The following is a 27,831-nucleotide window of genomic DNA, read 5'->3' on the forward strand; positions in this document are numbered from 1 at the left end:
CTGTCCATGGGTTTTTAGTTTTGCTATCTAGTTGCTCTGTTTTTTTAAGAGGGGATTCAGGGAGATTAAAAAACCATGTCACTGCTACTACTGCTGCCACCATCTTCCCAGATATTAGAGTATATTTTAATAGTCCTTAGAATCTTTCTACAGAAAAAACTTTTGAACAAAATGCCTTAAAAATCTTATAACATTTTCAGAAATAAAACAGGTAAAACAGAAGAAAATGGACCCATTTTGTCTGCTTACCTCAAAAAGTCTGAACAAGTTGTATCTTGTTTTATAATCAGTCCACAAGACCATAAAAAAGGCATTCGTTGAGACGGTGCTAATCATAATTATCTTAAAGAGACGACTCATTATAACTCTCTTCACAAATGCCTGACACTGAGTATCTTTCCTCCTGTCAAAAATTTGAATAAGAGGTATGATTATCTTATAGCTCTGTTGCAAGGTAATGCACAATGCACACTTTTTTTAGGGACTAGGGTCTGCTTTCCCCCTTCTGTGAATATAAGTCTACATATACTTTAAAATTGCAATGCAATGCTGACTAAATGACCACTGAAATATGTATGACGATTACTGGGTGGGTCTGTCCCCACTCAGTTACTCCGTTCCTCCTCTCTAGACCTGTGAAAAAGAATGGTTACCACTCCATCTCAAGCAAAACAAAGCACCATCTTCATTTACTCATTCAACAAATTTTTATTAAGTGACTACTGTTCAACTCACTCATTTATTCATTCAACAAGTTTTTATTGAATGACTAATACATGCCAGGCAATACAGTAGGCACTTGGGATACAGGTAAGCAAAATTAAATATTGTCAGTCTAGTAGGGAAAACTGCTAATCAAATAATCAGCCATACAAGTGCTTACAAATCAATTATAAAAAACTGACCACCCTAAGAAAAAATGGGCAAACACACAGTCAACTCATTAAAGAAATATAATGGCATGAAGTTCCCTCCAAAATGTTCAGTAGCACTACTAATCGGGGAGGTACAAATTAAGTAAAACCAGTAATTTTGCTTATAAAATTAGCAAAGGCTTAAATGTGATAACATTTAGTGCTGGCAAGAGTGTAGTGCGACGGAGCAGTCTCATAAACTGCCAGGGGAATGTAAATTGACCAATTTTTCTGAAAAGCCTTAGCTCTGTTTGTACCCTCACACCCAAGGAATCTACCCCAAGAGAATACAATCTGAAATGCAAACAGTGACTTTAGCCAAACATGTTTATCCCAGCAATATTTGCTGTGAGAATTTGGAAACAATTTAAAAGTCTAACCAAAAAAAGACAGGTTAAGTACATCATGGCATATCCATTTCATGGAATATTATACAGACACTACAACATGTCTATGCATTTTTCATGATTTAGAAAAATGTTTATGATCCACTGGATAGCAAAACAGAAACAAAGCAAGATAAAAATTCTCTACTCAAAATTATCTCAACTGTGCAAAACAGGTAGAAAAAAATTCAGCATGAAGTATGCCAAAATGTTGATAGTGTCTGCCTACAGATAGTGAGGTTATATAGGTAATTCTTTTTCCTGTTTATTTATATTTATCTGTGCTTTCCAATTTTTCTCAGAGAGTATGTATTACTTTTTCCCCATTATATGTAACAAATGAACCCAGTCTCATGCAGTAAAAAAAATACAGATTTATATACTTTTATAACCTATTAAAAACAAGATATATAATTTTCATTATCTGATTTGAAATCAGGTCTATTACCCCAAAATAAGGCTTCAAATTATCTAACATAGTAGCGAATAAAAAAGGACAAAATGGAGTCAAACTAGTCATTCAGTCTACAGGTCAAATAAGAGTGTGACTGAATGTTTGATTAACCAGCCAATTGTGATATGAAAGCCGAGGAAACAACTGTTTGGCTGAGACTTCACCAGCCTCACCAGTTGGAGAAATCAGATTATCCAGGACGAGCCCCTCAGTCTGGCAAGCGGATGAGTGCCTGTGGGAAGAGGCTACGAGACCCAACACTGCCATTTGCACACTTAACAAGCAAGAGAAATAAAGAGTATTTACTGAAATTTCCATAACGTCTCATAGAACAGCAGCGACACGTTCTCTAACAGTGAGCTAGAAATGACTCTTGTGTGGTTCTGGTGATGAAAGTGTTGAGACATTTTCCAAATTTTCAATTTTTATTCCTTGCTTTTACCATCCAACAGAAAATCTCTGCTTAGGAATCTCCTCAGCATCTAGATTCCAAGAGGCCTCAGAGAAGGGTCCACAGAGGGCATCGTTGCTTTATGAAGTCACTCTTGGACATTCTGGTATGTTACTAGCCGGCAGGCCCCTGGAGGGGAGCGCTCCCCATTGGTCTACCCACAGATCCTCTCTTGCCAAGCAGACCGAGCACCTCTGTTCAGCAAAAGAGTCACAAGCACCCTGCAACTGTGACGCTCCGGGCTAAAGCTGAGAGACAGGCCAGACAAGAGCCCCTCCTTCAGGAAGTGCTCCCAGCTGACAGACAGAGGCCATTAATAATGTGTTAGAACAGGTTAAGGGTCATGGAAGAGGGGAAAGCAAAAGTCTCTGGGCTTCTAAGAGCAAGAGCACACAGCCAGGGCACAGCACTGGAGACACCCGGAAGGACAAGGAAAGATTTTGATGGTTTTGGGGCTAGAACACAAGAAACAGGAGGAGCAGAGGTTATCCATGCCCAGCACTGGTTAACTGGGGACACAGAATGTGCACATATGAACCACCTAAAGAGAGTGTAAGGGACGAGCCTTGGGGTAGAGATGTTTTAGGTACAAGAGCAATAGGGATTTTTGCTCTGCTCAATTCTTGGGATTAATATATTCTCTCGTTCTCCTTCTCCTAGCCCCTTTGACTTCCAAGGCAAATCAAGACAGAGGCTTCTGGGTAGCCCTGTGTTGAATTAAATGTTTAGTTGGCCAAATTGGTCAAATTCCTGGAAACTTAATCCCTTGGGCCATAATAAAAGGAGGTAACCACCTCACCACCTCCACTGCCCCAAGGTGTTCTGAAACAAGTGTATATGACCATCTCACACAGAAAAATACTCTTGTAGGCAAGCGGTATACTGAACTGGGAAATAACATCTTATCAATCTCTCCACTTAAAATCATCAACAGCAAAGCTTTAAGAAACACTTTGATTAATGTCCCCAGGCTTCAAACCTTGGCCTCACCGTCTTATTCTATATTCTCTCCCTCAGGGATCAAGCTCCTCCTACTGCCTCTTTTGGTCATATGCCCCTTGATGCCTTCTGGGCTCCTGCCCACACCCTGACAGTGGCCTCCTGGAGCAGCTGCTCAGAGAGAGCCTGAATCAGTTCTCCATCTCTGTTTCCACCCGCCCCAATTCATCAGTGTGCCTAATCCCGCCGGGCCATATAGGAGGCCCTCGGTAAATGTGTGCTGTGTGAATATACCTCAGGGATCCTTATGCTCACTCAACTAGCTGAGCCTAGTGGGATTCTATTTCCAGGAATCCCAAGGATACAATACTATGCTTCCACTCCTTAAGCTCCAAAGCACACTTCTGGGGAGAAATGAAGAAGAGATTAAGAATGTAAAAAATTCTTTCACGATGCTTGGAGGGGCGAGGAAAGATGGCTAGCTGGAAGCAGTCAAGAAGAGACCAGTTGTTCTTGGTGTACAGTATCAGCACAGCCAACCACAGCTGAATGTTTTCTTTTTTTTTAAATTAATTAATTTATGTATTTATTTTTGGCTGCGTTGGGTCTTCATTGGTGCATGCGGGCTTTCTCTAGTTGTGGCGACCGGGGGCTACTCTTCGTTGCAATGCGCAGGCTTCCCATTGCAGTGGCTTCTCTTGTTGCGGAGCACGGGCTCTAGGTGTTCAGTAGTTGTGGCATGTGGGCTCAGTAGTTGTAGCTCATAGGCTCAGTAGTTGTGGCTCGCAGGCTCTAGAGCACAGCCTCAGTAGTTGTGGTGCACGGGCTTAGCTGCTCTGTGGCATGTGGGATCTTCCCAGACCAGGGCTCGAACCCGTGTCCCCTGCATTGGCAGGCAGATTCTTAACCACTGCGTCACCAGGGAAGCCCCTGAATGTGTTTTCTGAAGTCACTGATGAAGAAATCTAGTCTGAGACTGGAACTCCAGCTGATGAGTGGACTCAGAGGTAACCAGCTTATCCAGGCCTACTGAAATCACCCGTATCTTCTCGTGGATAGGTGGGCGGGACAGGCACCCTGGATGAGAAGCTAAAGGGCCACCTCTTCTGCCCTTTTAGCAGCAACTCACACTCTCCCTGACTTGGGCAGCACCACCTCAGCCGCACACAGTCAGTAGGCACGGCAGCTTGGTGACTCAAGTCTTCTGACCAAGAGTCATTTCTAGTTACATGTAACTAGAATTGAAACACAAAGCTCACATATTATATCCAAACCCTATTACAGCTCTTGCTGTTTTGCAGAAATTTTACAAAACTGAAAGTTATAGAGTTCAACTAGTATATTTTTAAACTCTGGATTAGAACGTACACAGACTGCTCCACATTAACACTAGTAGTCCAATACCTCAGCACACTACCAAAGGTCAGGTGTGTGTCCATATGCAACATACACGTTGCTGCTTTTTGTCTCAAGCAAAAACATAAAGAATCATGCTTATTCTATTTATCTGAAGATTTCCTAAATTCTATCAACGTCAGAGAGTAACCACAATTTTCAGAACTTTCACTAACTTCATTTTAGAAAAGGACACTGTCAAATGTGCTGCCCTGATTTATTATCTATGGAGGTCATGCAAAGGATCATAGGTCATATCTATTTAAACCTCCTCTACTCCAGTGATCATTTAAAAGGAAAATGGAGGGAACCCAAAGCTTGCCACATCAGAGAAACCACTGTCATCACAAAGATTTGGAACAGAAGAAAAGTTGGGGCCTCCAACTTTGGCAATGTCTCTTTTAAGTTGAAATGTCAGGTACTCAGAGCAAGTCTGGGGATTTATCCTGCTGGAATTTACCACAAGGAGTATTACCACAGACTTCTGATATGGGATCTTTGATTCTCTAAAGTTCATGAGTTCCAGCAGATGCAACACCCCTTAACATGGACCTTATGTCAAATCCTCACATAGATGCTAATTAGTAGCTACATTCTCAGGTCCTGACAACTGCAATTATTAGCTGTACCCTGCTCTCTCCACTGTGCCATACACAGTACAGGTTAATAGTTTCTAAGCCTCTCAGACTTACATTCAAAATAGGGGGAAAGGTTTACATTCAAGGTACAGTGAAACAATTTAAGTGACACCACAAGGGAGCAAACAAACAAATCCAGAAGGTGGAATATTCTACAGGACTCGGTTTTTACAGTAAGTCAATGATATGGAGAGAAAGAGGGAATTGAGGGCAGGAGGCTTGCTCGCTCTAGATTGAAAGCTTAAAGAGACACAACAACCAGATGTGATGGGTGGACTTCATGTGGATCACTGATTAGAACAAAATTACTGTCCAAAGACATTCTTGACCTTCAGAACAATTTGATTTGGTATTAGGTGATACCAAGAAATCATAGTTTATTTTGTTTGGTGTGATAATGGCATTCTGGTTTCTATAAGAAAATGACCATATTTTCTAGAGATGTTTACTGGAGGATGTAGGGGTAAAATGACATGCTATCTGGGATTTGCTTTTAAATACTTTAGCAAAGAAAAAGGAAATGGGAGATTATATGATGCAACTGGCAAGATCTTGGTAACTGTTAAATCTGGGTGATCAGTACATAAGGGTTGAATGCCCTATTTACTCTATTTTAAAATATGTCTACGTTTTTTTCATGTTTAAAAGTTCATGTAGAAAAATTTGAAGCACTGAGCTAGAAATCTTTGGTAATAAAATGTATAAAAGCTCCCAAATCTATAAAATGGGAAGAAGTTTATAAAAACACATGGCTTTGCTTTTTCCTCTTTTTTTAAAAAATGTTATTTAATTAATTTATTTATTTATTTACTTACTTATTTACTTTTGGCTGCATCGGGTCTTCATTGCTGTGCGCGGGCTTTCTCTAGTTGTAGTGAGCGGGGGCGACTCTTTGTTGCAATGCAAGGGCTTCTCATTGCGGTGGCCTTCCCGTTGCAGAGCACAGGCTCTAGTCGCATGGGCTTCAGTAGTTGCAGTGCGTGGGCTCAGTAGTTGCAGCATGCGGGCTCTAAAGCACAGGCTCAGTAGTTGTGGTGCACGGGCTTAGTTGCTCCGCGGCATGTGGGATCTTCCAGGACCAGGGATCAAACCCGTGTCCCCTGCATTGGCAGGTAGATTCTTAACCACTGCACCACCAGGGAAAGTCCCTGCCTTTTCCTCTTAAAAATTTCAAAGAAGTACAAGTTCTAGTGTCCAGGCTCTGGATCTCCCAGCAGCCACAGAGTCTGGGGTGACTCTTCTCTCTCTTTCCCCAACCCCCCGTGTACACTCCACACCCGCAGGGCAAAATGACTATACCTGCCAGGCCAACAGAACCAGCCAAAAACTGGCTTCAGAGAGCTCAGCCTCCTTATCATATTCCCATATGGCTTCTCAGACTAGGGGTCAGGGTTGGTGGGGAGTGGGGAGGATGAGAAGCTTTGCTTGTTGTAACATAGAGTGATTTTTCTGGCCTCTGATGTAAGGCAGGGTATAAAGATGATCCTTGTTAAATCCTACTACTATAAGGCATGTTCCTTGGATAGATACATACACATTCTTTTAATCTACATTTTAATCTCATTAATAACTACCTTCCTGAGTTCCTTCAAAGAACAGTTACTGCAATTTTTAAATAATAGCTTACTTTATATTCTATTTTACTCATGTCAGTGACACATGGAGTAAACAGAGCTCATTACTGGATAATACCCAAGTAGCTTCTAGCTCAGTGGCTACATACCCTCAGTTCAGGGGTCACAACATGAAAAATGACGGGAAAAAATGACCCTTGGTTCCTCCTTCCCTCAGTATGTCAAATAATGACCTGGCAAGTTGGTCACTGTGACAGTGAATCCTTTTATTGTCTCACCTTACTGGAAGCCTTGGACAAGACACTTGTCTTCTTCTTTCTCCCTGTCTGAAAAGGAAGGATAAAACACTAGACAGCTCACCCAATTTTTGAGATCTCTGTAAATTAAGTAACTACTTAAGTAGTAACAACAGCTAAAATCCAAATCAACTTTAGCATCGTAAGAATCGTTACATACAGTTAAACCCTTCACCTATAGAGTTCATCATTCTTTTTCTACCTTACAACTGCTCTCCAACACAATGCATTTGTAAAGTCACCATAATCACTTGAATTTCTGGGTTATAAAAATGTGAATGCTCCCCCATACCCATTTCTGGTCTTTAAAAATGTTATTTCTCTTTTTTAATATTATTAATAGAATTACCCGGGTTGATTTACCTTATATATGTGATTAGATATAATGAAAAGTACCTCAGGCTCAAGTTTAAATCATTTTTATTTAAGCACTGATTTTACAAAATGTGATCGTTCAAAAGGTGAACTAAATTTACAGCTTAATTTGTTCATGTGTTGATAAATTGCCTTCAAAATACATTGGAGCTAGATGTGTATATAAGATTTTACATGCGTTTTGGAAGAAATCACACAGAAGCAGCTGCTTTTTCAATAAACTTCGCCAGTTTCACATCTCTTTTGGTCAGTCCTCCGCAGTCATGCGATGTGAGAGTTATCTGAACCTAAGACAGAGAGAAGCAGCTTTGAAAAACCCTGAGTTGCAATTCATGATGCTCTCCTTTGGTAGTTCAGAAATCAATCTATTACTCAATATTTATCTTTGAGAATTGAGGAGATTAAATGATTTAGAAAATACTACATTATGAATAAGCAATGCATTTCCAAAACCCAGTAAACTCCAGCAGCCTCCTAGGGATAAAAAGGTTCTCTCATAAGAAGGGCAAATGAGCTATCAGAATCTCAAATCTTGACTCTTGGGGAAAAAAAAAAAAGAGAGAGAGAGAGAGATACTGAGGTACCACTTTAACTCCCATTACTTTAATTACACCAGCTATTTTCAGGCCACTGAGAAAAACTAAGCTATCAAATGTAATATCTTAGCAACCATGTTAAAAAAAAGCCCATTTCCAAATTAGGGAAGTGGGGGTGGGGTGGAGGAACAGACTGTTGCCTCTTGACAAATCAATTAAAAAGCAAAAACAAAATTATGGGCAAAGAGAGGCAACTAGGAAATAAAAGTTTATGCTGGTACCTGTATGCTCTGAATTATTCCAATTAAATCACAAAAATGTGAAATTTTCTTTTTTCAAAGAGGACTTTCAAAGAGATAATAGAAACCTCACAGAAATCTAGATGATAAGAAATTCCACATGGCATGATCACCAAGACAAGGACATTTTTTGGGCAAATGTGATTCTTCTCACTGTGCCCCCTTAAAACTACTTGATGAAGTCTTTTCAGTCTGCTCTTTCTCTTAAGAAGGTCAGTTCCCACTGAGAATAGAGAATTTATTAAATAGTTCTTGAGCAAATTTATTAAATAAGGCCATATCTCTCTTATTTGCTACAATCTCTTTCAATAATTTACCTTAAGAGGGTTTAAAAATTTATCTACATGACAGATATTCAAGTTTAATTCAGGAGTCTAATTTGGCCCAACTTTTCCATACTAGTGTCTGTAGAAGGTAAGCATGAAAATAAAGAACTTAGTCACTGTTGTCTTGAGTAGATCTGAACATTTTTTTAACTAATTTGCAGTAATACACAGGGATTCTGAGAGAAAGAATAAGAGAATATTTTCCTAAGCACAATGACACTTAGCTGCACAGGATGACAAGCAAGAAAGGAAGAAAGAAGTTTCTTAAACTCCAGAATTATGGTGATTCCAAAATCAGGCAATTCAGTTACCTTGTTGTACACATTGAACCACTCCGGGTGATGATTCATCTTCTCTGCTTGTAGGGCAACTCGGGACATAAAGCCAAAAGCCTGCATAAGATGAAGTCGAAAGTGATGACTGACAGTGCCCCCTGCCCTGGACCTGAGAGAGATACCAGAGCAACCCGACCAGAAAAGACATGGCTAGAATCCTTAGGGAAGCCTGGAGAATCAAATATGAAAGCGAATGCTCTCCACAGAGCTGGGGAAGCAGTGTAGCAAGACTGTGACCTGCTGCTGGATGGTGAAAAACAATCAGGCTCAAATAAACAAACCGGGAAATTGGTCTCACCCAGTGACCTGTCTGGGCTGTTTAATTTTCCTCAGGACGAGACTCTCCAAAAGAAGGAATAATTTCCCTTTAATTCAGTGTCCTGTATCTCACTACCTGGCCCCAAATCTTAGAAGTCACTTTTCTTGCAGCACTGTTCCTTTTGTTTTTAGTGACTGGGTTGCTAACTAAGGCATCGACCACAAAGACTATGGGAAAATGTCTTGTGAGTGTGTCTTAAGTCAAAGCTCCGGTAGAAATGAACAACCATCCCATCCCCCAGGCAGGACAGAAGGGGATGAGAGACTGTTTTCATTGACATCCAGAGTGTAACAGAAAAGATGGGCTTGCCCACTCAGGGTCTTCTTGCTACTGCCCAGCGCTGCCATTTCGAGGAGAAAGCACTCCGCCTCGGGGCAGAGGGCTGCAGAGCCAGCCACAGGCATAAGTGGGGGCCTGTAGGGCACTGTCTTCATACCACAGGGAAAGTGCAAACCTCATTTTGTTAAGCAGAAGGCAAACTTGTCCTGAGAGGAAAAAAAACCGTTTTTTTTGCTTGCTTTCAAATTTTTATGAGGGTAATTGCAAACAGTAGGAGAGTTTGTCTCTTTCGTGTCCAGAAGGCAGAAATACTTGGTAAGACTCTAAGGAAGTGGTACATTAATTACAAAGTTACAGTGGAATTCACAGGCATTACCCATTACAGCCACATAAATAAATATTTAATTTCTTTACCCCTATCCAGAAAAACCAATCTGATGTTAGTTGGGCTATGTTTTTTGGATCACCAAATGACATAAGAGTGCATTTCCAAGTTAACAGAAATATGGAAGATGCCATTTTCAAACAATTCTGTCATTCATAATGGTTCCTATCTCAGAATCGATTTTATTCAGGATAAAGATTTCCATTTTGACACTTAATGCCTGAAGGTCTTCCCTATTAGGAAAAGGAAGGAAGTTCAAGAAAAATCCATTTAACTATGTATGGAATTATCAGTAGGAAAACAATATTCACTCTCCCACCCCTTCTCATTTCATAATTTGATTCTCTATGTGAGGGGAAGGAACAAGTCAAATGAGAAAGTTTGTTTTAATTATTCAAACACAGAGTTAACCTGTATTAAATTATTTGAGAATTTTTACCCTGTTTGCCTATAATGCCTTATTCTCGTTTAGCTTTAGAAGATTTACAATTTCATCACCACCCTGAGAGACATTAAAGACATGGATTTCTTTCTTTTTTTAAAAAAATATTTATTTATTTGGCTGCACAGGGTCTTCAGTCGTGGCACGCGGGATCTTTTAGTTGTGGCATGCGGGATCTTTAGTTACGGCACACAGGATCTTTTAGTTGTGGCATGCAGTATCTTTAGTTGCAGCACGCGGGATCTTTTAGTTGCAGCATGTGGAATCTTTAGTTGCAGCATGCGGGCTCTTAGTTGCAGCATGCAGGATCTAGTTCCCTGACCACAGATTGAACCCAGGCTCCCTGCATTGGGAGTGCGGAGTTTTAACCACTGGACCACCAGGGAAGTCCCAAGGACATGGATTTCTGAGCCAGGGATTCAAATCCCAATTCTACTACTCAACTGTCATGTGATTTAACTCTGAGCCTCAATTTTCTTATCAATAAAATGGTGATAATAATAAAAAGGTCATGTAATTATTTTTATTAAAAAAAAGAGAGAGATGGGGATATAAGAACACTTAGCACAGCACCTGGCACAGAATGCACATACTGCTACCACTACTGCTTCTGGCCAAACTACATACCGTAAACCTCACAAAACAATGGTAAATGAAAAGCCCTCCCACAGACTTGAGAATCTAAGATTCCAGTTGCTTTCTCTCAGAAGAATGGCTCTCTCCTTTACCCATATGCCATAAACAGAGACTGACACACATATACTAGACAAAGAGATAATATACTGTGGAATAACACCTTGATGCAGACTGATTGGGGAAAACAGCTGAATAACAAGAAATCAGGTGCACTGTCTAAGTTCTTAAGCCCTGTAGCCGCAATTTCTTTGAACCAAGCTATCCTAAAAGGTCCAAAGTGATGCTTAGAATCCTTTAACATTGCCCAAGAGCCAAATGGATCTACTGAGTGGATGATCTGAACATGATCAGAAGTGCTCCTCAAATCTCTGACCACCAGCATGCTATCAGTGTAGTAGTAAAATCTATTCCATCACAAATATGACTTAAAAGAGAACATCCATATCCTAAGAGGTACACTGATCAAAGAAAAAGCATCTACCCTATCTACATACAATGTTAAAACATAAAAAGTACATCCAAACACCCTCCAAATTTGTATTTTCCTCAGTTTTGCATATTTCCCTTCAACTGTCACCTAATACTTACATTTAATAAAATATCGAAAAGCCTGATAAACCATTTACACAGGATCCTAATTCTTCCTTAGGGAAAGAATACTCTATCTGTTATGGGAGCAAAAAGATAATTCCAAATCCTTCTTCCATATAACAACAAATTAATCCTCCAAACATTTAATTTTTTTAATAAATTTATTTATTTAATTTATTTTATTATTATTATTTTTTGGCTGTGTTGTGTCTTCGTTGCTGCACGCAGGCTTTCTCTAGTTGCGGCGAGCGGGGGCTACCCTTTGTTGTTGTGTGCGGGCTTCTCATTGAGGTGGCTTCTCTTGTTGCGGAGCACAGGCTCTAGGTGCGCAGGCTTCAGTAGTTGTGGCACACGCGCTCAGTAGTTGGCTAGGTGCGCAGGCTTCAGTAGTTGTGGCACACAGGCTCGGTAATTGTGTCTCGCATGCTCTAGAGCACAGGCTCAGTAGTTGTGGCACACAGGCTTAGTTGCTCCGCGGCATGTGGGATCTTCCCGGACCAGGGCTCGAACCTGTGTCCCCTGCATTGGCAGGCGAATTCTTAACCACTGCACCACCAGGGAAGCCCCAAACATTTATTTCTAAATCCACAAATTAACAACATCCGTAACAGTACACATTCAAATTAAAGTAAAAGAATTTCTGCACGGCAGTTAGATGAGTAGGTAGGAGAGGAAAAAAGCAAAACCTCAAAGGGGAATTTTGATTATATGGAATACAATAAAGAAGGAATATGACTAAACAGCAAACTTGGCAGACAGTGAAAAGCATCTGTCCCTTCTTTCAAAGATTTATTTTTATAGCCCTAGCTACTTGTTACCAAGATGCCAGTTGGAATCTAAAAGCCTTGAGCTAGCTAAAAGTACAGGCTTTCTAAACCATTCCATCAAAGAAATCTGCTAACAGCCCAAGGCAAAATAGATACCAGCAACCCAGTAAGAAGCTTAGAGAACAGGACTGAGAAAATGGACAAATGAAGTAGAAATCAACACGAGTTTACAATAATTAGAAAATAATAAATATAGAAAACGAAATACATCTAACATACAGATAATTGTTGTCAATAAGAGAACAACAACTTTAAAAAAAAAAAAAAAACAGAAGAAGAAAAAAACTGGACATGTAACTCAAGAAAAATTTCCAGAAACAAAAGATTTAAGTCTATAGATTGTAAGAATTCAGCCATGTCTACACATTCTAGTGAAGTCAGTGAACTATGAAGATAAAAAAATTCTTTTGGCATCTAGTCAAATAAAATCAACTCACCTATAATGTTGAAAAGAATCTGGCTGACTTTAAACTTCCACATATCAACATTCAACATACAAGTTAGAGGAGCAATGCCTATAAAGACTTTAGAAAATGAAAGCGTGAAGAATTTTATACCCATAGACTTCTCTGGTGGTTCAGTGGTTAAGAATCTGCCTGCCAATGCAGGGGACACGGGTTCGAGCCCTGGTCTGGGAAGATCCCACATGCAGCGGAGCAACTAAGCCCGTGCACCACAACTACTGAGCCTGCGCTCTAGAGCCCGCGAGCCACAACTACTGAGCCTGCGTGCCACAACTACTGAAGCCCGCATGCCTAGAGCCAATGCTCTGCAACAAGAGAAGCCACTGCAGTGAGAAGCCTGTGCACCGCAACGAAGAGTAGCCCCCGCTTGCCGCAACTAGAGAAAGCCCGCACATAGCAACAAAGACCCAGTGCAGCCAAAAATAAATAAATAAATTTTTTTAAAAAAAGAATTTTATACCCAGCTAAACTGTTGTTCAAAATTAATGCAAGAGACATATGTTTTTTAAATGCAGTAACTCAGGGAATAATTTCCATTCACCCTTCTTGAGGAAATTTTTATTAAAGGATGAAATATAAGTAACTAAGAGATGAATGCGTAAACTATACCAAAGGTATTGACAGTGAGTAATAAATTCACTCAGCTCTAGAAATGCATTTTAAACAACTGTGGGGATTATAGTTACAGAATAAAATGTAAATGTTATAAACTATTAAAAGGGTTAAAGATAATAGAAATAGGAAAGGTAGATGAAAGTTAAAAAAAAATCTTTAAAAGCTGAAAGATCAAGTGTTAAAGATATACTTATATTTAAAAGTATAAAACATAAGCACTAGAACTAAAAAACAATATGAACTAAAATTTTAGTTCCTAAACGGAAAGTAGGAAAAAGTAGAAGTGTAATTTTGATATTGCTTAGCGGGGAGACCACTATCTAAAGAAATGCTAGCTAAATGCTATCTAAAGAAATGTAGGGGGACTTCTCTGGTGGTCCAGTGGTTAAGGCTCCACGCTTCCAATGCAAGGGGCGTAGGTTTGATCCCTGGTCAGGGAACTAAGATCCCACATGCTGTGCAGTAAGGCCAAATGAATAAATAAATAAATAAAATAACATTTTAGAAAAAAAAGAAATGGACGATTACATTTGCTAGGTAAAACTATACGTTTAATAGTATCCACAAGAAGAACAAAATTTAGAAGAAAACAAGCACAAAACAACTTAATTCACAATTAAGTAAAGGAAAACACAATTAAAATGCAACAAAAAAAAACCCACAATCCATATAATGATTTAAGATAAGGGAGAAAAGAGTATATTGGTTCTGTCATGTTTTATAAGACCAAACATCTTTCCAATCAATAAATGTAAAGAGCCTAAATCCAACCAGTTAAAAGAAGAGAGAACGTTACAATGGATCACAAAGCAAAACTCAACCACTAGAAATAAAAGGACATAGGCAAATGTAATTTCTTTTAAGAAATCATAAGTGTAATTTAAATTATAAAGTATATCCACAATGAGGATGAAGACTGAATAACTGTGAATATCTATATTGCAATAACATAGCATCAAAATCAATGAGACAGAAATGACAGGGTTCATGGGCCAAAGAGAAATATTTGTAGATGGAGACTTTAATTCACATCTCTTAAGCCACGGCAGATTAAGTGAATAAAAGTAAGGATACGGACTACTTAAAAACATAATTTAAAAGGTAGATGTAATTGATGTATTTTAAACTCTAAAACTTGAGACTATAGCTTTTAAAATATATTTCGAACATGCACAGAAACCGAATATATATTACCCCACAGAGAAAATCTTAATAATCAAAAAGTAGAAATAGTACTGATACCATTCTCCAATAAAATTAAAAACAAAACTAGGACACTAATGTAGCAAAAAGTACTACCTGAAGAAATTTTAAATCCTTCTTTTAAAACTCTTGGGTCAATGTTCATTGCAGCACTATTTACAATAGCCAGGACATGGAACCAACCTAAACATCCATCGACAGATGAATGGATAAAGAAGATGTGGCACATATATACAATGGAATATTACTCAGCCATAAAAAGAAGCAAAACTGAGTTATTTGTAGTGAGGTGGATGGACCTAGAGTCTGTCATACAGAGTGAAGTAAGTCAGAAAGAGAAAAACATATACCGTATGCTAACGTATACATATGGAATCTTAAAAAAAAAAAATGGTACTGATGAACCTAGTTGCAGGGCAGGAATAAAGAGGCAGACATACTGGGAAGATCCCACATGCCGCGGAGCAACCAGGCCCGTGAGCCACAATTGCTGAGCCTGCGCGTCTGGAGCCTGTGCTCCGCAACAAGAGAGGCCGCGATGGTGAGAGGCCTGTGCACCGCGATGAAGAGTGGCCCCCACTTGCCGCAACTGGAGAAAGCCCTCGCACAGAAATGAAGACCCAACACAGCCATAAATAAATAAATAAATAAATAAAATACTTGTTGAAAACTCAAGGAAAATCAAGTTTCAACACCTTAGATTTAAAAAAAAAAGAAAAAAGAAAAAAGAGGCAGACATAGAGAATGGACTTGAGGACACGGGGTGGGAGGGCGAAGTGAGAGTAGCGTCGATGTATATACACTACCGAATGTAAAATTGTTGGCTGGTGGGAAGCAGCAGCATAGCACAGGGAGATTGGCTCCGTGCTTTGCGTTGACCTAGAGGGGTGGGATAGGGAGGATGGGAGGGAGGCTCAAGAGGGAGGGGATATGGGGACATGTGTATGCATATGGCTGATTCGCTTTGTTGTGCAACAGAAATTAACACGGTATTGTGAAGCAATTATACTCCAATAAAGATCTATTAAAAATAATTTTTTTTAATTAAAGTTGCTGAAAAAAATCAGAAAAACAAAACAAAACAAAACAAAAAAAAGAAAAACTCGGGTCAAAAAAGAAATCAATACTAAATAGAAAATAATTATTATTAATTATTATTTCTATTATTTAATAGAAATTAGTAATGTAAGCATTACATATGGATACATCTAAAGCAATAATCAGAGTAAACTTCTTTAAATACTTAAATTATCTTAAATTAATGAACTTTAAAGAATTAAAATAAATTAATTAAATATCCAATCAAGAAAGTAGATAAATAACAAGAAAATAAATTTAGGGAGGAGAGCAGGAATGAATATAAATAAAGGGAAAAGCAAATGTAAATTAATTAGGAAAGAGAAAAAAATGGTATAACTACTGAATCCAGAAGCTGTATCTGGAAGAATTATATAATAGAAAATTGGTTGCTTCCTATAAAAACAAACAAACACAAAGATTGGGAGAGAAAGTACAGATAGACAAAACAGGAAATGAGAATGGGGAAGAAACTACAGTTACAAGAGAAATTTTAAAACATACAATAAATGAATTTTGAACAAATACAAAGTGTATACAATTAAATTTTAAAACATAGGTAAGACAGTACTCTGAGAAATAAAAATCATCAAAACTGACCCTAGAAGAGAAATAAATCTAAATAATTAAATAACTGTAAAAGAGAAATGTGTCTAAGAGTGACACCAAAAAGCAACAGTTCCCAATCATTTCACAGAGGAATTCTACCAAACCTATATGGAACAGTTAACTCTAATACTGATTAAACTGTTCCAGAGCAAAGAAAACGAAGGATATTTCCAAATTATTTTTATAAACTATCATAACATTGTCTCCAAATTCTCACAGAGATGGCATATAGTAATGAAACTACAGATTGATCCCATATTAATTGAAATCCTAATAAACAGAACTTTGCAGTACACTGAAAGAACAAACACAATGACCAAATAGGATATATTTTAAGAATGCAAGGATGGTTCAATATTAGGGAATTATTAATATAATTTTCCATATTAATAAATCAAAAGAGAAAAATCATATATGACGTCCATAAATTCTGAGAAGATATTTGATAAATTCAGTATTTATTATGTATTAAAGTTCTTAATGAAATAAGAATATATGGGCCCCTCCTTAAATGACAGACTATATTCGCAGTTCAAAAGGCAACATCTTTCTTAAAGGGGAAACACTGGAAGAATTCCCATTGAAGTCAAGAATAAAAGGAGCCAAAAAAATGTCAACAGCCTTCTTATAAACACAATGAATTAGAAAATACACTGGAAGAAAAGTTCCCATCTAAAATGGCACCAAAAATTATCTAGGAGTAACCTTAATAAGAAATGCATAAATTCTACATGCAAAAAACTTTAAACCACTACTAAAAAATAGGTGGTGGCGCGGTGGTTAAGAATCCGCCTGCCATTGCAGGAGACACGGGTTTGAGCCCTGGTCCGGGAAGATCCCACATGCCACGGAGCAACTGAGCCTGTGCGCCACAACTAGAGCCTGCGCTCTAGAGCCCGTGAGCCACAACTACTGAACCCACGTGCCACAACTACTGAAGCCCGTGCGCCTGGAGCCCGTGCTCCACAACAAAAGAAGCCACCACAATGAGAAGCCCGCGCACCGCAACGAAGGGTAGCCCCCGCTCGCCACAACTAGAGAAAGCCCGCGCACAGCAACGAAGACCTAACGCAGCCAAAAATAAATAAAAATAAATAAATAAAATTTTTAAAAATAGATAAATCTTACTACACTAAATTTTTTTCTGTGTGACAATAAAAGTCAACAAATTAAAAGACAACAAACTGTATTTGCAGTATACATTTCCTTAGCATATCAAGAGATCTTATACAAATTAATAAGAAAAAGACCAAACACCCAATTTTTTCTAAGTGGGCAAAGGACATAATAGATAACAGAGAAAAGAAATCAAATGGTTCTTAAACATAGAAACTGCTCCATCTCATATGTAAGAGGAGTACAAATTAAAATAAGTTATATGTCAATTTTATCTCAATAAATCGGGGTGGAGGGAACTAAGTTAAACCTATCAGTTTGGCAAAGATCAAAAAGTTTGATAATATTCTGTTAGTGAAGATACAGGAGAAAAGGCACTCTCATATTTTTGGTGAAAATAAATTGATATAACAATCACTATGGAATAGAATACAACAACATTTATCAAAATTAAAAATGCCTATGCCCTTAGGAAAAAATATGATTACGTCTTTTGGCCAAGCAATTCCACTTCTAGGAATTTGTCCTGCAGACATACTCACACATAAATTACAAGAATGGTCACTGCAGCACAGCCTGTACAGCGACAGTCTCGAAAGAGCCAAATGTCCATCAATAGAGAGCTGATTAAAATGTATTATGGTAGGGCTTCCCTGGTGGCACAGTGGTTGAGAATCTGCCTGCCAATGCAGGGGACACAGGTTCGAGCCCTGGTCTGGGAAGATCCCACATGCCGCGGAGCAACTGGGCCCGTGAGCCACAATTACTGAGCCTGCGCGTCTGGAGCCTGTGCTCGGCAGCAAGAGAGGTCACGATAGTGAGAGGCCCGCGCACCGTGATGAAGAGTGGCCCCCGCTCGCCGCAACTAGAGAAAGCCCTCTCACAGAAACGAAAACCCAACACAGCCATAAATAAATAAATAAATAAAATTTTAAAAAAAAAATGTATTATGGTACATTTATTCACTGGAATACTATGTAGCCATTAAGAAGAAAGAGAAAACTCTTTATCCTCTGACTAGAAATACCTCCGAGATATATTACTAAATGGGAAAAAATGCATAACAATAGTCTATAAATTGTATAAAAAGAAAAGAAAAGAAAGTATCTGCATTAATATCTCTGGAATGATATATAAGGATCTGGGAATAGTGAATGATGGGGGGTGGAGAGGGAGAACTGGGTGGTTGAGAATCAGGAACAGGAAGAGGCTTACTATACTCCTTGGTACCTTTTGACTTTTGAACCAATATATACATGATCTACTTTAAAAGTTAGTCAGCTTGGGAAAAAATGAAGAAGCCATGCAAATGAAGGTCTCACTGTAAAGGGAGCTGGGATCCTGCGATGTATGTATGTAACCTGGTTCATATTAAAATATTTTGGCTCACATTAACTTCTTAACATATGCCTACCTGTTTAGGTGGGTTTTTAGTGCCAATTTATAGCATAGTTTGTCTATGAGCCATGTTCTGTTGAGCCACGGCCATTTCAAACAAACATATGTCCAACAAATAGCATATAATGGCTGATAATGGTTTCAGTCTTTCCTCTATTGCAAATTACAAACGTTTTATGAACAAGTCCATGAATGCATGATGAAGTATGACTTTTTAAGTCACTCTGCCATTTTATGGAATGTAAGCATTACAATCACAGTAAATTGGGCCAATGAAGTTTGTCATTTGGAAATCTCCAAACCATCAGCAATTAAAAGATTTTTCCATGAACCCCCAAATCAAGTATTCTTTGGGAAGTTTAATTTTTCTTAAAGTTCCTTTTGTTTCAGTTTATTCCATGAAAATATGAAAGACTATCAGATGCACAAAACCGAAACAAAAATCCTGTATTGATCTGTGAAATGTTTAACAGCACCCTGAATTTAAAACGCAGCTTCAGTCCAAACAACATGATTTATTAAAGTTCTAAGACTTAACTTCTAGCACATATTTACAATATGAATCTGTCATTACTCAGAGCAATTCTCTTTGATATGTTCTTTAAATCAGCTGCCTTTTATATTTTGATTATAGACTATTTTAATTATGCACTAAAAAAGAACATATCTCCCACTAAGAAAATGAGCACCAGCAACTCCAAAGTAATTTCCCCAGTACAATCTCCATTAAGCCTCTAAATACTTCCTTTACTAATTCAATGAATTAGAACTCTATTGTTTATGAATCACCTTTATGTTTGTAGGCCTATAACCCTTCTTTTATAAAATACAATTGCTATGGAAGGAAACGATATTTATGTCTGATTAGAAATGAAAACACTATTACATAAATCAGTTTGGGCATTTCTTCACGTCTTGAAACATGATCGGCAATTTAGTCTAATTGGTGATCAAGGAAACTATCTTGTGATCAATTAAAGTAATTACCAAATTCCGGCAACACAACCTACCTTAATTTCAGCTAGAGTCTGCACTTCTTCAACTTTAATTAAAAATAATGAAAATTATTAAGCAAAATGCACAGCAAGATCATTGCCAAGCACGCACATGTCACAGGACAGGACCTTCCCTTGGTGTTGGTGACTGATCAATCACATAAACATTGCTTGGTGCACCAAGGAAAGGCATTCTTTGCCCCCAGAATATGATTACATGTCTCACGATGACTTTCTCTGAAAAACACTCAACTGTTCTAGCCACTGCAAAGGGAACATCAGATCTTAATCTGCAGGCAACAGACGAATATTCTCAACTTGCAACAGGAGAAATGTGAGGAGCAGATCCAACCAAAGATGTGTTTGATCATGCTTTTTTTCTCCAAACTGTCACTGGTATTTTGACACAGTGGTCAATTGCAGAGACTTTAGGGTCAGAGGCCTAGGTTCAAGTCCTGGCTCTGCTATTCACTAGCTATGTGACCTCAGAGACATTGCTTAACATTTGAAATGAGTCTCAGTTTCCTCATATGTTTAAAGGGGATAATTCATGTAACAAACTTTACAGTATGACAGGCATTCTATTAGGCACTCAGTTAATGCTAGTGTTTATTATCATCAACAACACTTTAACATTATAGTGTCTATGGCCTGGAAAGGAAGAATTCCTTTCCAAACCCAGTACAAGAACAACAGGAAGGCCAAAGAAATCCACCTTTGCAAGGCTGAGAAAACCAGAAACATATTTAGAACGGTTTCTCGATGTATCCTCAGAAGATTTCCAGTGGAACTGGCAATCTGTCAGTGAGCTTCTTAGCCAAACAGGTGACTCACATCTCCTTGAGAAGCCAAACTAAAGGCCTTGCCTGCAGACCATCCCCTAGGCAGTCCGGTGTGTGTGTGTCTGGGCAGACAACCCCCGCCGATCCAGGGCCCCTAGGCTACCTGCCTTCTACGCGCTCTACTGCAGAGCCCAACATTTCCAACAACTCAGGCCAAGAATACCCAACTCTGAAGCTAAAACTGGCTTCCCCAGGCACTTGAGACAATGTCCACAAGCTACTGAAAGAGCAGCCCGCTCTTCTGTGCCTTAGGCTGAATTAGTGCCCCCTCAGTTGTGGCAATAAGTACACCACCTGTGAGATAGCACACTCACTTCTAAACATTACTTTCAAAAGCTGTACTCACAGAGCCATAATATTTTAGAGCCGTTAAAATAAGTTCCTAAGTCACCACTTTTTTTGCAATAATCATAATATCCTAATTAGGCCACTTTGAAAAATAAGGCAGCTCTTTTAGCTAATTACATGGTACTACCCTCAATGTATACTGTTAAATGAAAAAGCAAGGTGCAAAACAGTTTTCTTTGCAGAATCAGGATTTATAATTACATTAGTAAACTCCCCCTGGATTCCTAGGGAGACTACTGTTTGATAAAGGTCTACTACTATGAATCCACTCTTCTCAAGGCATCAGAGTTAAGCAACATAAACACCTGTACACACAATTTTACCTAAGAGTCCTTCGTTTTTGTTCCATTTTCAGTGAAACTTCTCTAACTAGATAAGTTTCACACAGCTTTCTGTGCCAAAAAGACGTTCTGACCAAGATGACCACAAGCTGAGAATACCTCTTCCCTGAAAAGACACCACTCATTTCCGAATTCCTCTGCACATATATTTAAATTACATTTCCCCATATCATCATCAGCTACTACTGGGCAGACCAACAGCTAAATCTGATTAGCTCTTTCTAGAGTTTCTCACAATCCTTTAGTTTTGCTCTCTTGGAATCAGCACATTTCACCAGCTTTCTATCCATCCTTTCCCCCTAAAGCAGACCAAAACAATGGTTTCAAAATCACCCGAGATGAATCCACCAGAGAAGCCATTAACACTGATTTCCCTAATGTCAAAATAACTTCTGATGCCTCACTGTTCACTGCTGCTATTCATTATTGCCAATCAGTTGCCTCAGAAAAGTCCTGTTGGAGGTTTTCTTTCCTAATCTGCTGATAATCCATATTTATTAGCTTTCAGGAGTCTTACGGGGGAGAGGTATGGCAAAGACTACCAAGGTTTTTTGTTTGTTTTGTTTTAGCAACCCTGTAAGAATTACAATTTACACTCCTTCATATTGTGATCATTATAAAATTTATAAAAATTCAAATTTATATAGAAAAATATCCCTAGGCTTCAACTTCATGCATCCAAACCACTACGATATATGGAGTATCTGGCCAAATACATTTTTTTTAATGGAATAAAAAATTGGAATAATATGCAAAATGGCAGTCTACTCCCTATCTTTTCTTCTTTATAATCAACTGGTTCCTTTTAAGAGATGCAACTAGTACTTACACTATATAATTCCAGTTTATATCTGACGGGAAACTGCCTTGCCTTATTATATATATAAGGTTGTATATGCACCTAACTTTAAAAAGAGAAAGAGAGAAAAGACAAAATGGTTTCTTTCTGCCCAAACTGGGATGTGTTCTATTAAACTGAAAGTCAAGATCCGGTAACAATAACCAAAAGGGTGGAGGAAGAAAACAAGGGCTCAGGGCAAAAAGAACACCCACTCCCCTACCATCTGGGCGTGGGGACACTCAAAAAGCATTTTAAAGAAACAAAGCAGTATCTGATCTGGCTTAATGGTACAGTAAATACATTTTCTACAAGCGGTGCACATTTTGTAAAACAGTCTCATTCCACTTCACAAAATATCCGATGGTATAAAAAGGTCTGCACATTGGTGAATTCATACTTATCCTTTCTTTTACTTATTTTTAAACAAGAATCAAGTCTCCTTGTAAGAGTTTTTAGGTACAGTTTTAGCAACATTTGCCAATATCTTCTGTAGGAAAAATACATCACCCAAATATTCAAGCCCCATCAGACATCCTGATCATTCCACAGAGGACATCCAGTGATAGACGGCTGCAATGCATCACTGGAAGAAAACAGCCTGCCAGACCCGCTTCTCAGAAAACGATGCCAATCCAGAAGAAGCCCGCTGTGGAAACACACCGTCCCATAAGTCGTCTGTATTTATTTGTTTCAAAGTGCACACACAGGCTATGAACTTGGAAAGGTCCCTGAACCTGTCAGTCTTCAGACACTGAGCTGAAGCAAACCACAAATATATTCCGAATTTATCCTCAATCTGTTATGATGAGGCTTAAGGAGAGCTCTCTTCCTACCCTTACTGATTGAAACTAGGTACTTTTTTGGTTTTGTGTTCTAAACAGTATTACTAAAGAATTAAAAGAAAAATATCAGGGCTTGAGGCACAAAGAGAGTAAAAAAAGCTTAGCACTTACCCTATTTTTGGTATCAAAAGATCACAAGGTCTGCTGGGGGGTGTCATCGTATCCCGAAAAGTTCTAATCCCAGCTCTGCCTCATTCTATGGCCTTAAGCAAATCCTAAATCTGTCTCACTTCTCCCAGCCTTTGTAAATCGGAGGCTCTACTACTTCTTAAGTTCACTGTAAGTGTACGGAGGTCTCATAAGAACACGCAGAGTGCTTTGCACAAAAAATGTGCTACTGTGGAACACTGAAAAGGGTCCAATTTGCTTGAATCCTACACAAAGTAATTTTACTCCATTTTTTTAATCTAGAAAATTTGCTCTGTGTAGCCAAATAAATTTAGATGCATCCTGAATACAAATGAAAAACTCTCTGTGTTTAAAATTCACAAATAACTCTAATAACTGAGAAGACAGTAATGAATAGAGGAAACATTTAAAAGAATAAATGGTTACTTAAATCAATTCTTTTTGTAATATTCTTACATAAATTACCTTAACTTCAGCTGTTGATCAAGTAGGGTTTTGGGGTTTGGGTTGGTTTTTTGCTTTTTTTAAAATAACTCACAAAATCCTGAAAGAAAAAAAAACGGTTTGTTTTCCTTGGCGTATGTAAATGGGAAAGTTTTTCTCCTCCTTAGAGCAGGCTCCCATACGGTTCCACCACAGAGCAGTTGCCTTCTCTGTGCAGGTGAGGGCTGACGGGCAGGCAGCACACAGCAAAGCTCCATCTCCGCACCAAGACCTGCACAGCTCACTTACAATCCCATCAGAGGAAAAGAACACAACTAGCTCTAAAACACTAGGACAAAGAAAGCATACAGATCCTGATGGAGTGAGAGTGCTTTGCCATTTGATGCAACTGCGAAAGAGAAATTCTTCCCTTTTGTTTTTATAAGTTTATTATTTCATACCTATGCAAATCATACTTTATATATTAGGCAATAATATTTGAGAAATACTCAAGTCAAATTAAAGGCTTCAATAGCCTTGCCAAAAGCACTGTGATTTTCCTATAAAAAAATTATTCCAATTTGTTGATCTTACATAGGATGAAACATACTGTAACAATCTTCATAATTTATGTCCTGTTGGGACACAATGATTTAAAGTAACATAATACAGAGCCGCATCATGGCTAATCTAAACCACCTGACCAGATAAACACCAGCTTCCCTTCTCTCTTCAGCAAGGGCATTTCTGTTTATTGTCATATCATTTCCTCATTCTAGGAACATGCAGAATAAATGCAGCCAACCTGCATTTCAGTGGGAGGCTGAGCTGGCCTTTCCCATGTCAGGAGGTTTGTGCGCACACAGGTACCAGTACAATGTCAAGGGCTTACAAGACAGAAAACAATCCAAGAATTCCACCCTCAAAATCATTTACAGTGAAGCAAATATGGATTCATCCAGTACAATCTGGACCAGGTGTGGTGTTATAAACCACAATCTTTGGGCTTTTTTTTTTTTTATAATGTCACTGAAGAGGTAATTTTTTAAAACAAATTATGGGGCTTACTATGAGCCAAATTTTTATAAATGCTTCAATCATGCCTCTTGCCATGCTCACAGGCACTCATGATCTGATTAACCAAACTGAAATGCCCAAATTAACCAACATATTTTGGGGAGGAGGAATCTTGATAGAAGAGAAAGACAAAGAACCCATATACAGCACTAACCATGGCCATTTCTGGTACACAACTGCACAGGCAGATTTCAAATTGTGAGGTTTCTCCAGGGTCCAAATCCCTTCGCCCTCCTCCCATATGCAAACCTTACTGGGCAGAGGGAGGTTTTCAGGGGGACTTAAGGGAAGGTTTAAAGTTTCAATCGTGAAAGAAAAAGTGCAGGAACACATGTGCATTCAGCAGATAACAATTCACTGAAAATATTTTAAATCAAAACAAAACGCCTGTCTGACCAAATTTTTATAAACTTGGTTGGGGAAGAGGAAAACAAACAATTGTATAAGGGTGGTTTCAAATATTGCTTTCTGCTATTACTGAGAATTTTCAAAGCTTTTCATGCTCCATTGGAAACAGCTCTGCTTCACAAGCTGTTCTGGTTGGTCCAGCCAAAGAAATCGTCTGATACACTTTATTATAAGTTTATCGATTTGCTTACCCAGGCAAATATATTTAATTATCTTTGCCCATGAAGACCAGTGTAAAATAGGATTCCTCCACTGAAAGCAATGAGATTACTTAAACACAAGTGGATGAGACAGAACTAGCAGATACTAGGCAACTGCATCCCAACCCCAGCTCCACTGAAGTCCACACTACAACATCCTAACTCAAGTCCACCAGTCCCTGAATGCGCAGAAGCTAAGCCAACTTGACTAGCACCATTTCTCAGTCTCACCCGTATCTGCAGAGGAAAGGAGACAGCAAGTAGTTACATTTCTATCACAATCTGGAGCTTTTTTGATTTGCGAAATTAAAGGGAAAATACCATTTTGGAATATCCTTTTTCAGGCAATAGACATAAAATAACTTAGGTTTGAACACTATTGCACATTTATAAAAATTTAAGGTAATAAATTACAAATCTGCAGTATCATGGGTGACATTCCAAGTAAGTGCTATCAACAGTGAATTGTGGTAAAAAGTAGATCTTTTCTGCCCTAAAGTACTCACTACCTGGACTGAGGCCCCACTTGCACTCCATCTTTGCACCTTATGTACACCCTCGCAGATTTCCAGAACCACTTCAAAATCAGCTCATGCTGCTCTGAAGTCACAAGGGCTTAGGTCACCATGTCACTGGCTTCATGCATGGACAGGGGTTCTCTAAGGACAAAGAGCCTTGTCACTGGGCTACTATGTGACTGTCCCCAAGCCCTGACCTTTGCACAATCCTGAACCTTAATTTTTTATTAATCTGTATACCAGAAGGTTATCCCAGCAATTCCATTTTTAGATCTATACCTTAAGGACACTCTCACACCTGTCCACAAGGAAATATAAGGATGCATGTTACAAAACTTCCTGTAGTAATGAACATCAGAAAGAACAAATACCCATCAATAGGGAAATAGATCAACTGTGGGTAACTTATTTAATTTTTAAATTGATTTGCAGAGGAAAAGAACATTTTAAAAACACACTTAAAAAAAATTTTTTTTAATTTAAAAAACTAAAAAAAACAAAACACGTCTACTGTAACAGAAGCATACAATGAGATGTAAAGACTATCAGTCCAAGAATCCAAAACCTGGGTTCTAGACCCAGACCTTGAGCAAGCTACATGTCTTGGCTAGGTTCAGATTCCCATCTGGACATAGGGAGATGATGTGTACCAACTGCATAGCACAGTGCCCTCACACACACAGTCAAGTTCAATGAAAAAGAATATTAGCTAATAAGAACAGCAGCAGCATACAATGGAATAACTACACAGCCATAAAAAATAATGAAATAATGCCATGTGCAGCAACAACATGGATGGACCTAGAGATTATCATACTAAGTGAAGTAAGTCAGAAAGAGAAAAACAAATACCGTATGCTATCACTTATATGTGGAATCTAAAATATGACACAAATAATAATAAAATAAAATATGTCACAAAGGAACTTATCTACGAAACAGAAACGGAGTCACAGACATAAAGAACAGACTTGTGCTCACCAAGGAGGAAGGGGGGTGGGGGAAGGATGGAATGGGAGTTTGGGGTGAGCAGATGCAAACTATTATATAGAGGATGGATACACGACAAGGTCCTACTGTATAGCACAGGGAACCATATTCAATATCCTGTGATAAACCATAACGGAAAAAAATATGAAAAAGAGTACACATATATGTATAACTGAATCACTTTGCTGTATAGCCAAAATTAACACAACAATGTAAACAACTATACTTCAATAAATTTTTAAATGATAACAATAATAATAATAATAGCACCACCTAATAGCCACAAGGAACAATTTACCTCTGATTACTTCCTGATTATTTCAGCATTAACCATAAATTGTTTTATCATTTACTTGGATACACCTGAGTAGACTCCTTTCTGATTAAGCAGCACCCTCTGAACATAATTAATTCTTGCTGACTGTGTACGGATCATAGTCTATCGCAGGGGCTGAAATACCACTGATTCTCACTGTTCCATTCTGGATAAAGAAGGAAAGGGGAAAACCCAAAGGGCATTTAAAAAAACAACCACTCCAGGCCAGGCATTCACACAACCCCGCAAACAGGCTGACCCTTCCTGTTTTGCAGAGGAGAGAACTGAGGCTCCAAGATGAGTCAACCACCTAACAAAAAGTGAGGCTGGGATTCGAATTCAAGCATGCCCAACTCCAAAGCCTCTGTGTGGGTTCAGGACAAATCTCTCACGTCAGATTATACTTTTTCCATTTCTTCCTTTTACCTAAAAGCTAATTATAGCAAAACTAAGTTTCCTGTAATTTTTATTCTAAAAACTTAATTACAAGAGAAAAATAAAGCATTATAGAAGGTTTAGAGAAAGAAGTAAAAAACTATTATATATTTTGTTTTTATTTTTTCCCTGTGCCCTTTTTCCCACAACTGTCATGATAATATTCTTTTATACTGTGGATCCTGAACCATCTTATTACATTAAAACATCCTACCCATTTTCCATGTGGCTCCATGGTCTTCTTTAC

General features: G+C 38.5%; 2 protein-coding genes across 4 annotated transcripts in view; both read right to left on the reverse strand.

Moving 5' to 3' along the window:
* Positions 1-7,357, reverse strand: part of CATSPER3 (cation channel sperm associated 3) — a 58,841-nt gene extending 51,484 nt beyond the window's left edge. For 2 of the 3 annotated variants that reach the window (XR_014261780.1, XM_082454794.1), the window contains exon 1: positions 250-2,051. Coding sequence is in view for 2 of the 3 variants with exons in the window: in XM_082454794.1 (XP_082310920.1) it covers positions 250-314 (65 nt within the window). In the remaining variant the exon portion in view is untranslated. The other variant, XM_082454795.1, reaches the window with a different exon arrangement.
* A 93-nt stretch (positions 7,358-7,450) lies between these two features.
* The window catches only part of PCBD2 (pterin-4 alpha-carbinolamine dehydratase 2), a 48,085-nt gene continuing 27,704 nt past the window's right edge, over positions 7,451-27,831 (reverse strand). The window contains exons 3-4 of the mRNA XM_082454826.1: positions 8,895-8,975; positions 7,451-7,709 (exon numbers count right to left, since the gene is read on the reverse strand). Coding sequence (XP_082310952.1) covers positions 7,614-7,709; positions 8,895-8,975 — 177 coding nt within the window. The 3' untranslated portion in view covers positions 7,451-7,613. The remainder of the gene's footprint in view (positions 7,710-8,894; positions 8,976-27,831) is intronic.

Source organism: Balaenoptera physalus (genome assembly GCF_965194825.1).
Source record: "Balaenoptera physalus genome assembly, chromosome: 3".
NCBI classification, from domain to species: domain Eukaryota; kingdom Metazoa; phylum Chordata; class Mammalia; order Artiodactyla; family Balaenopteridae; genus Balaenoptera; species Balaenoptera physalus.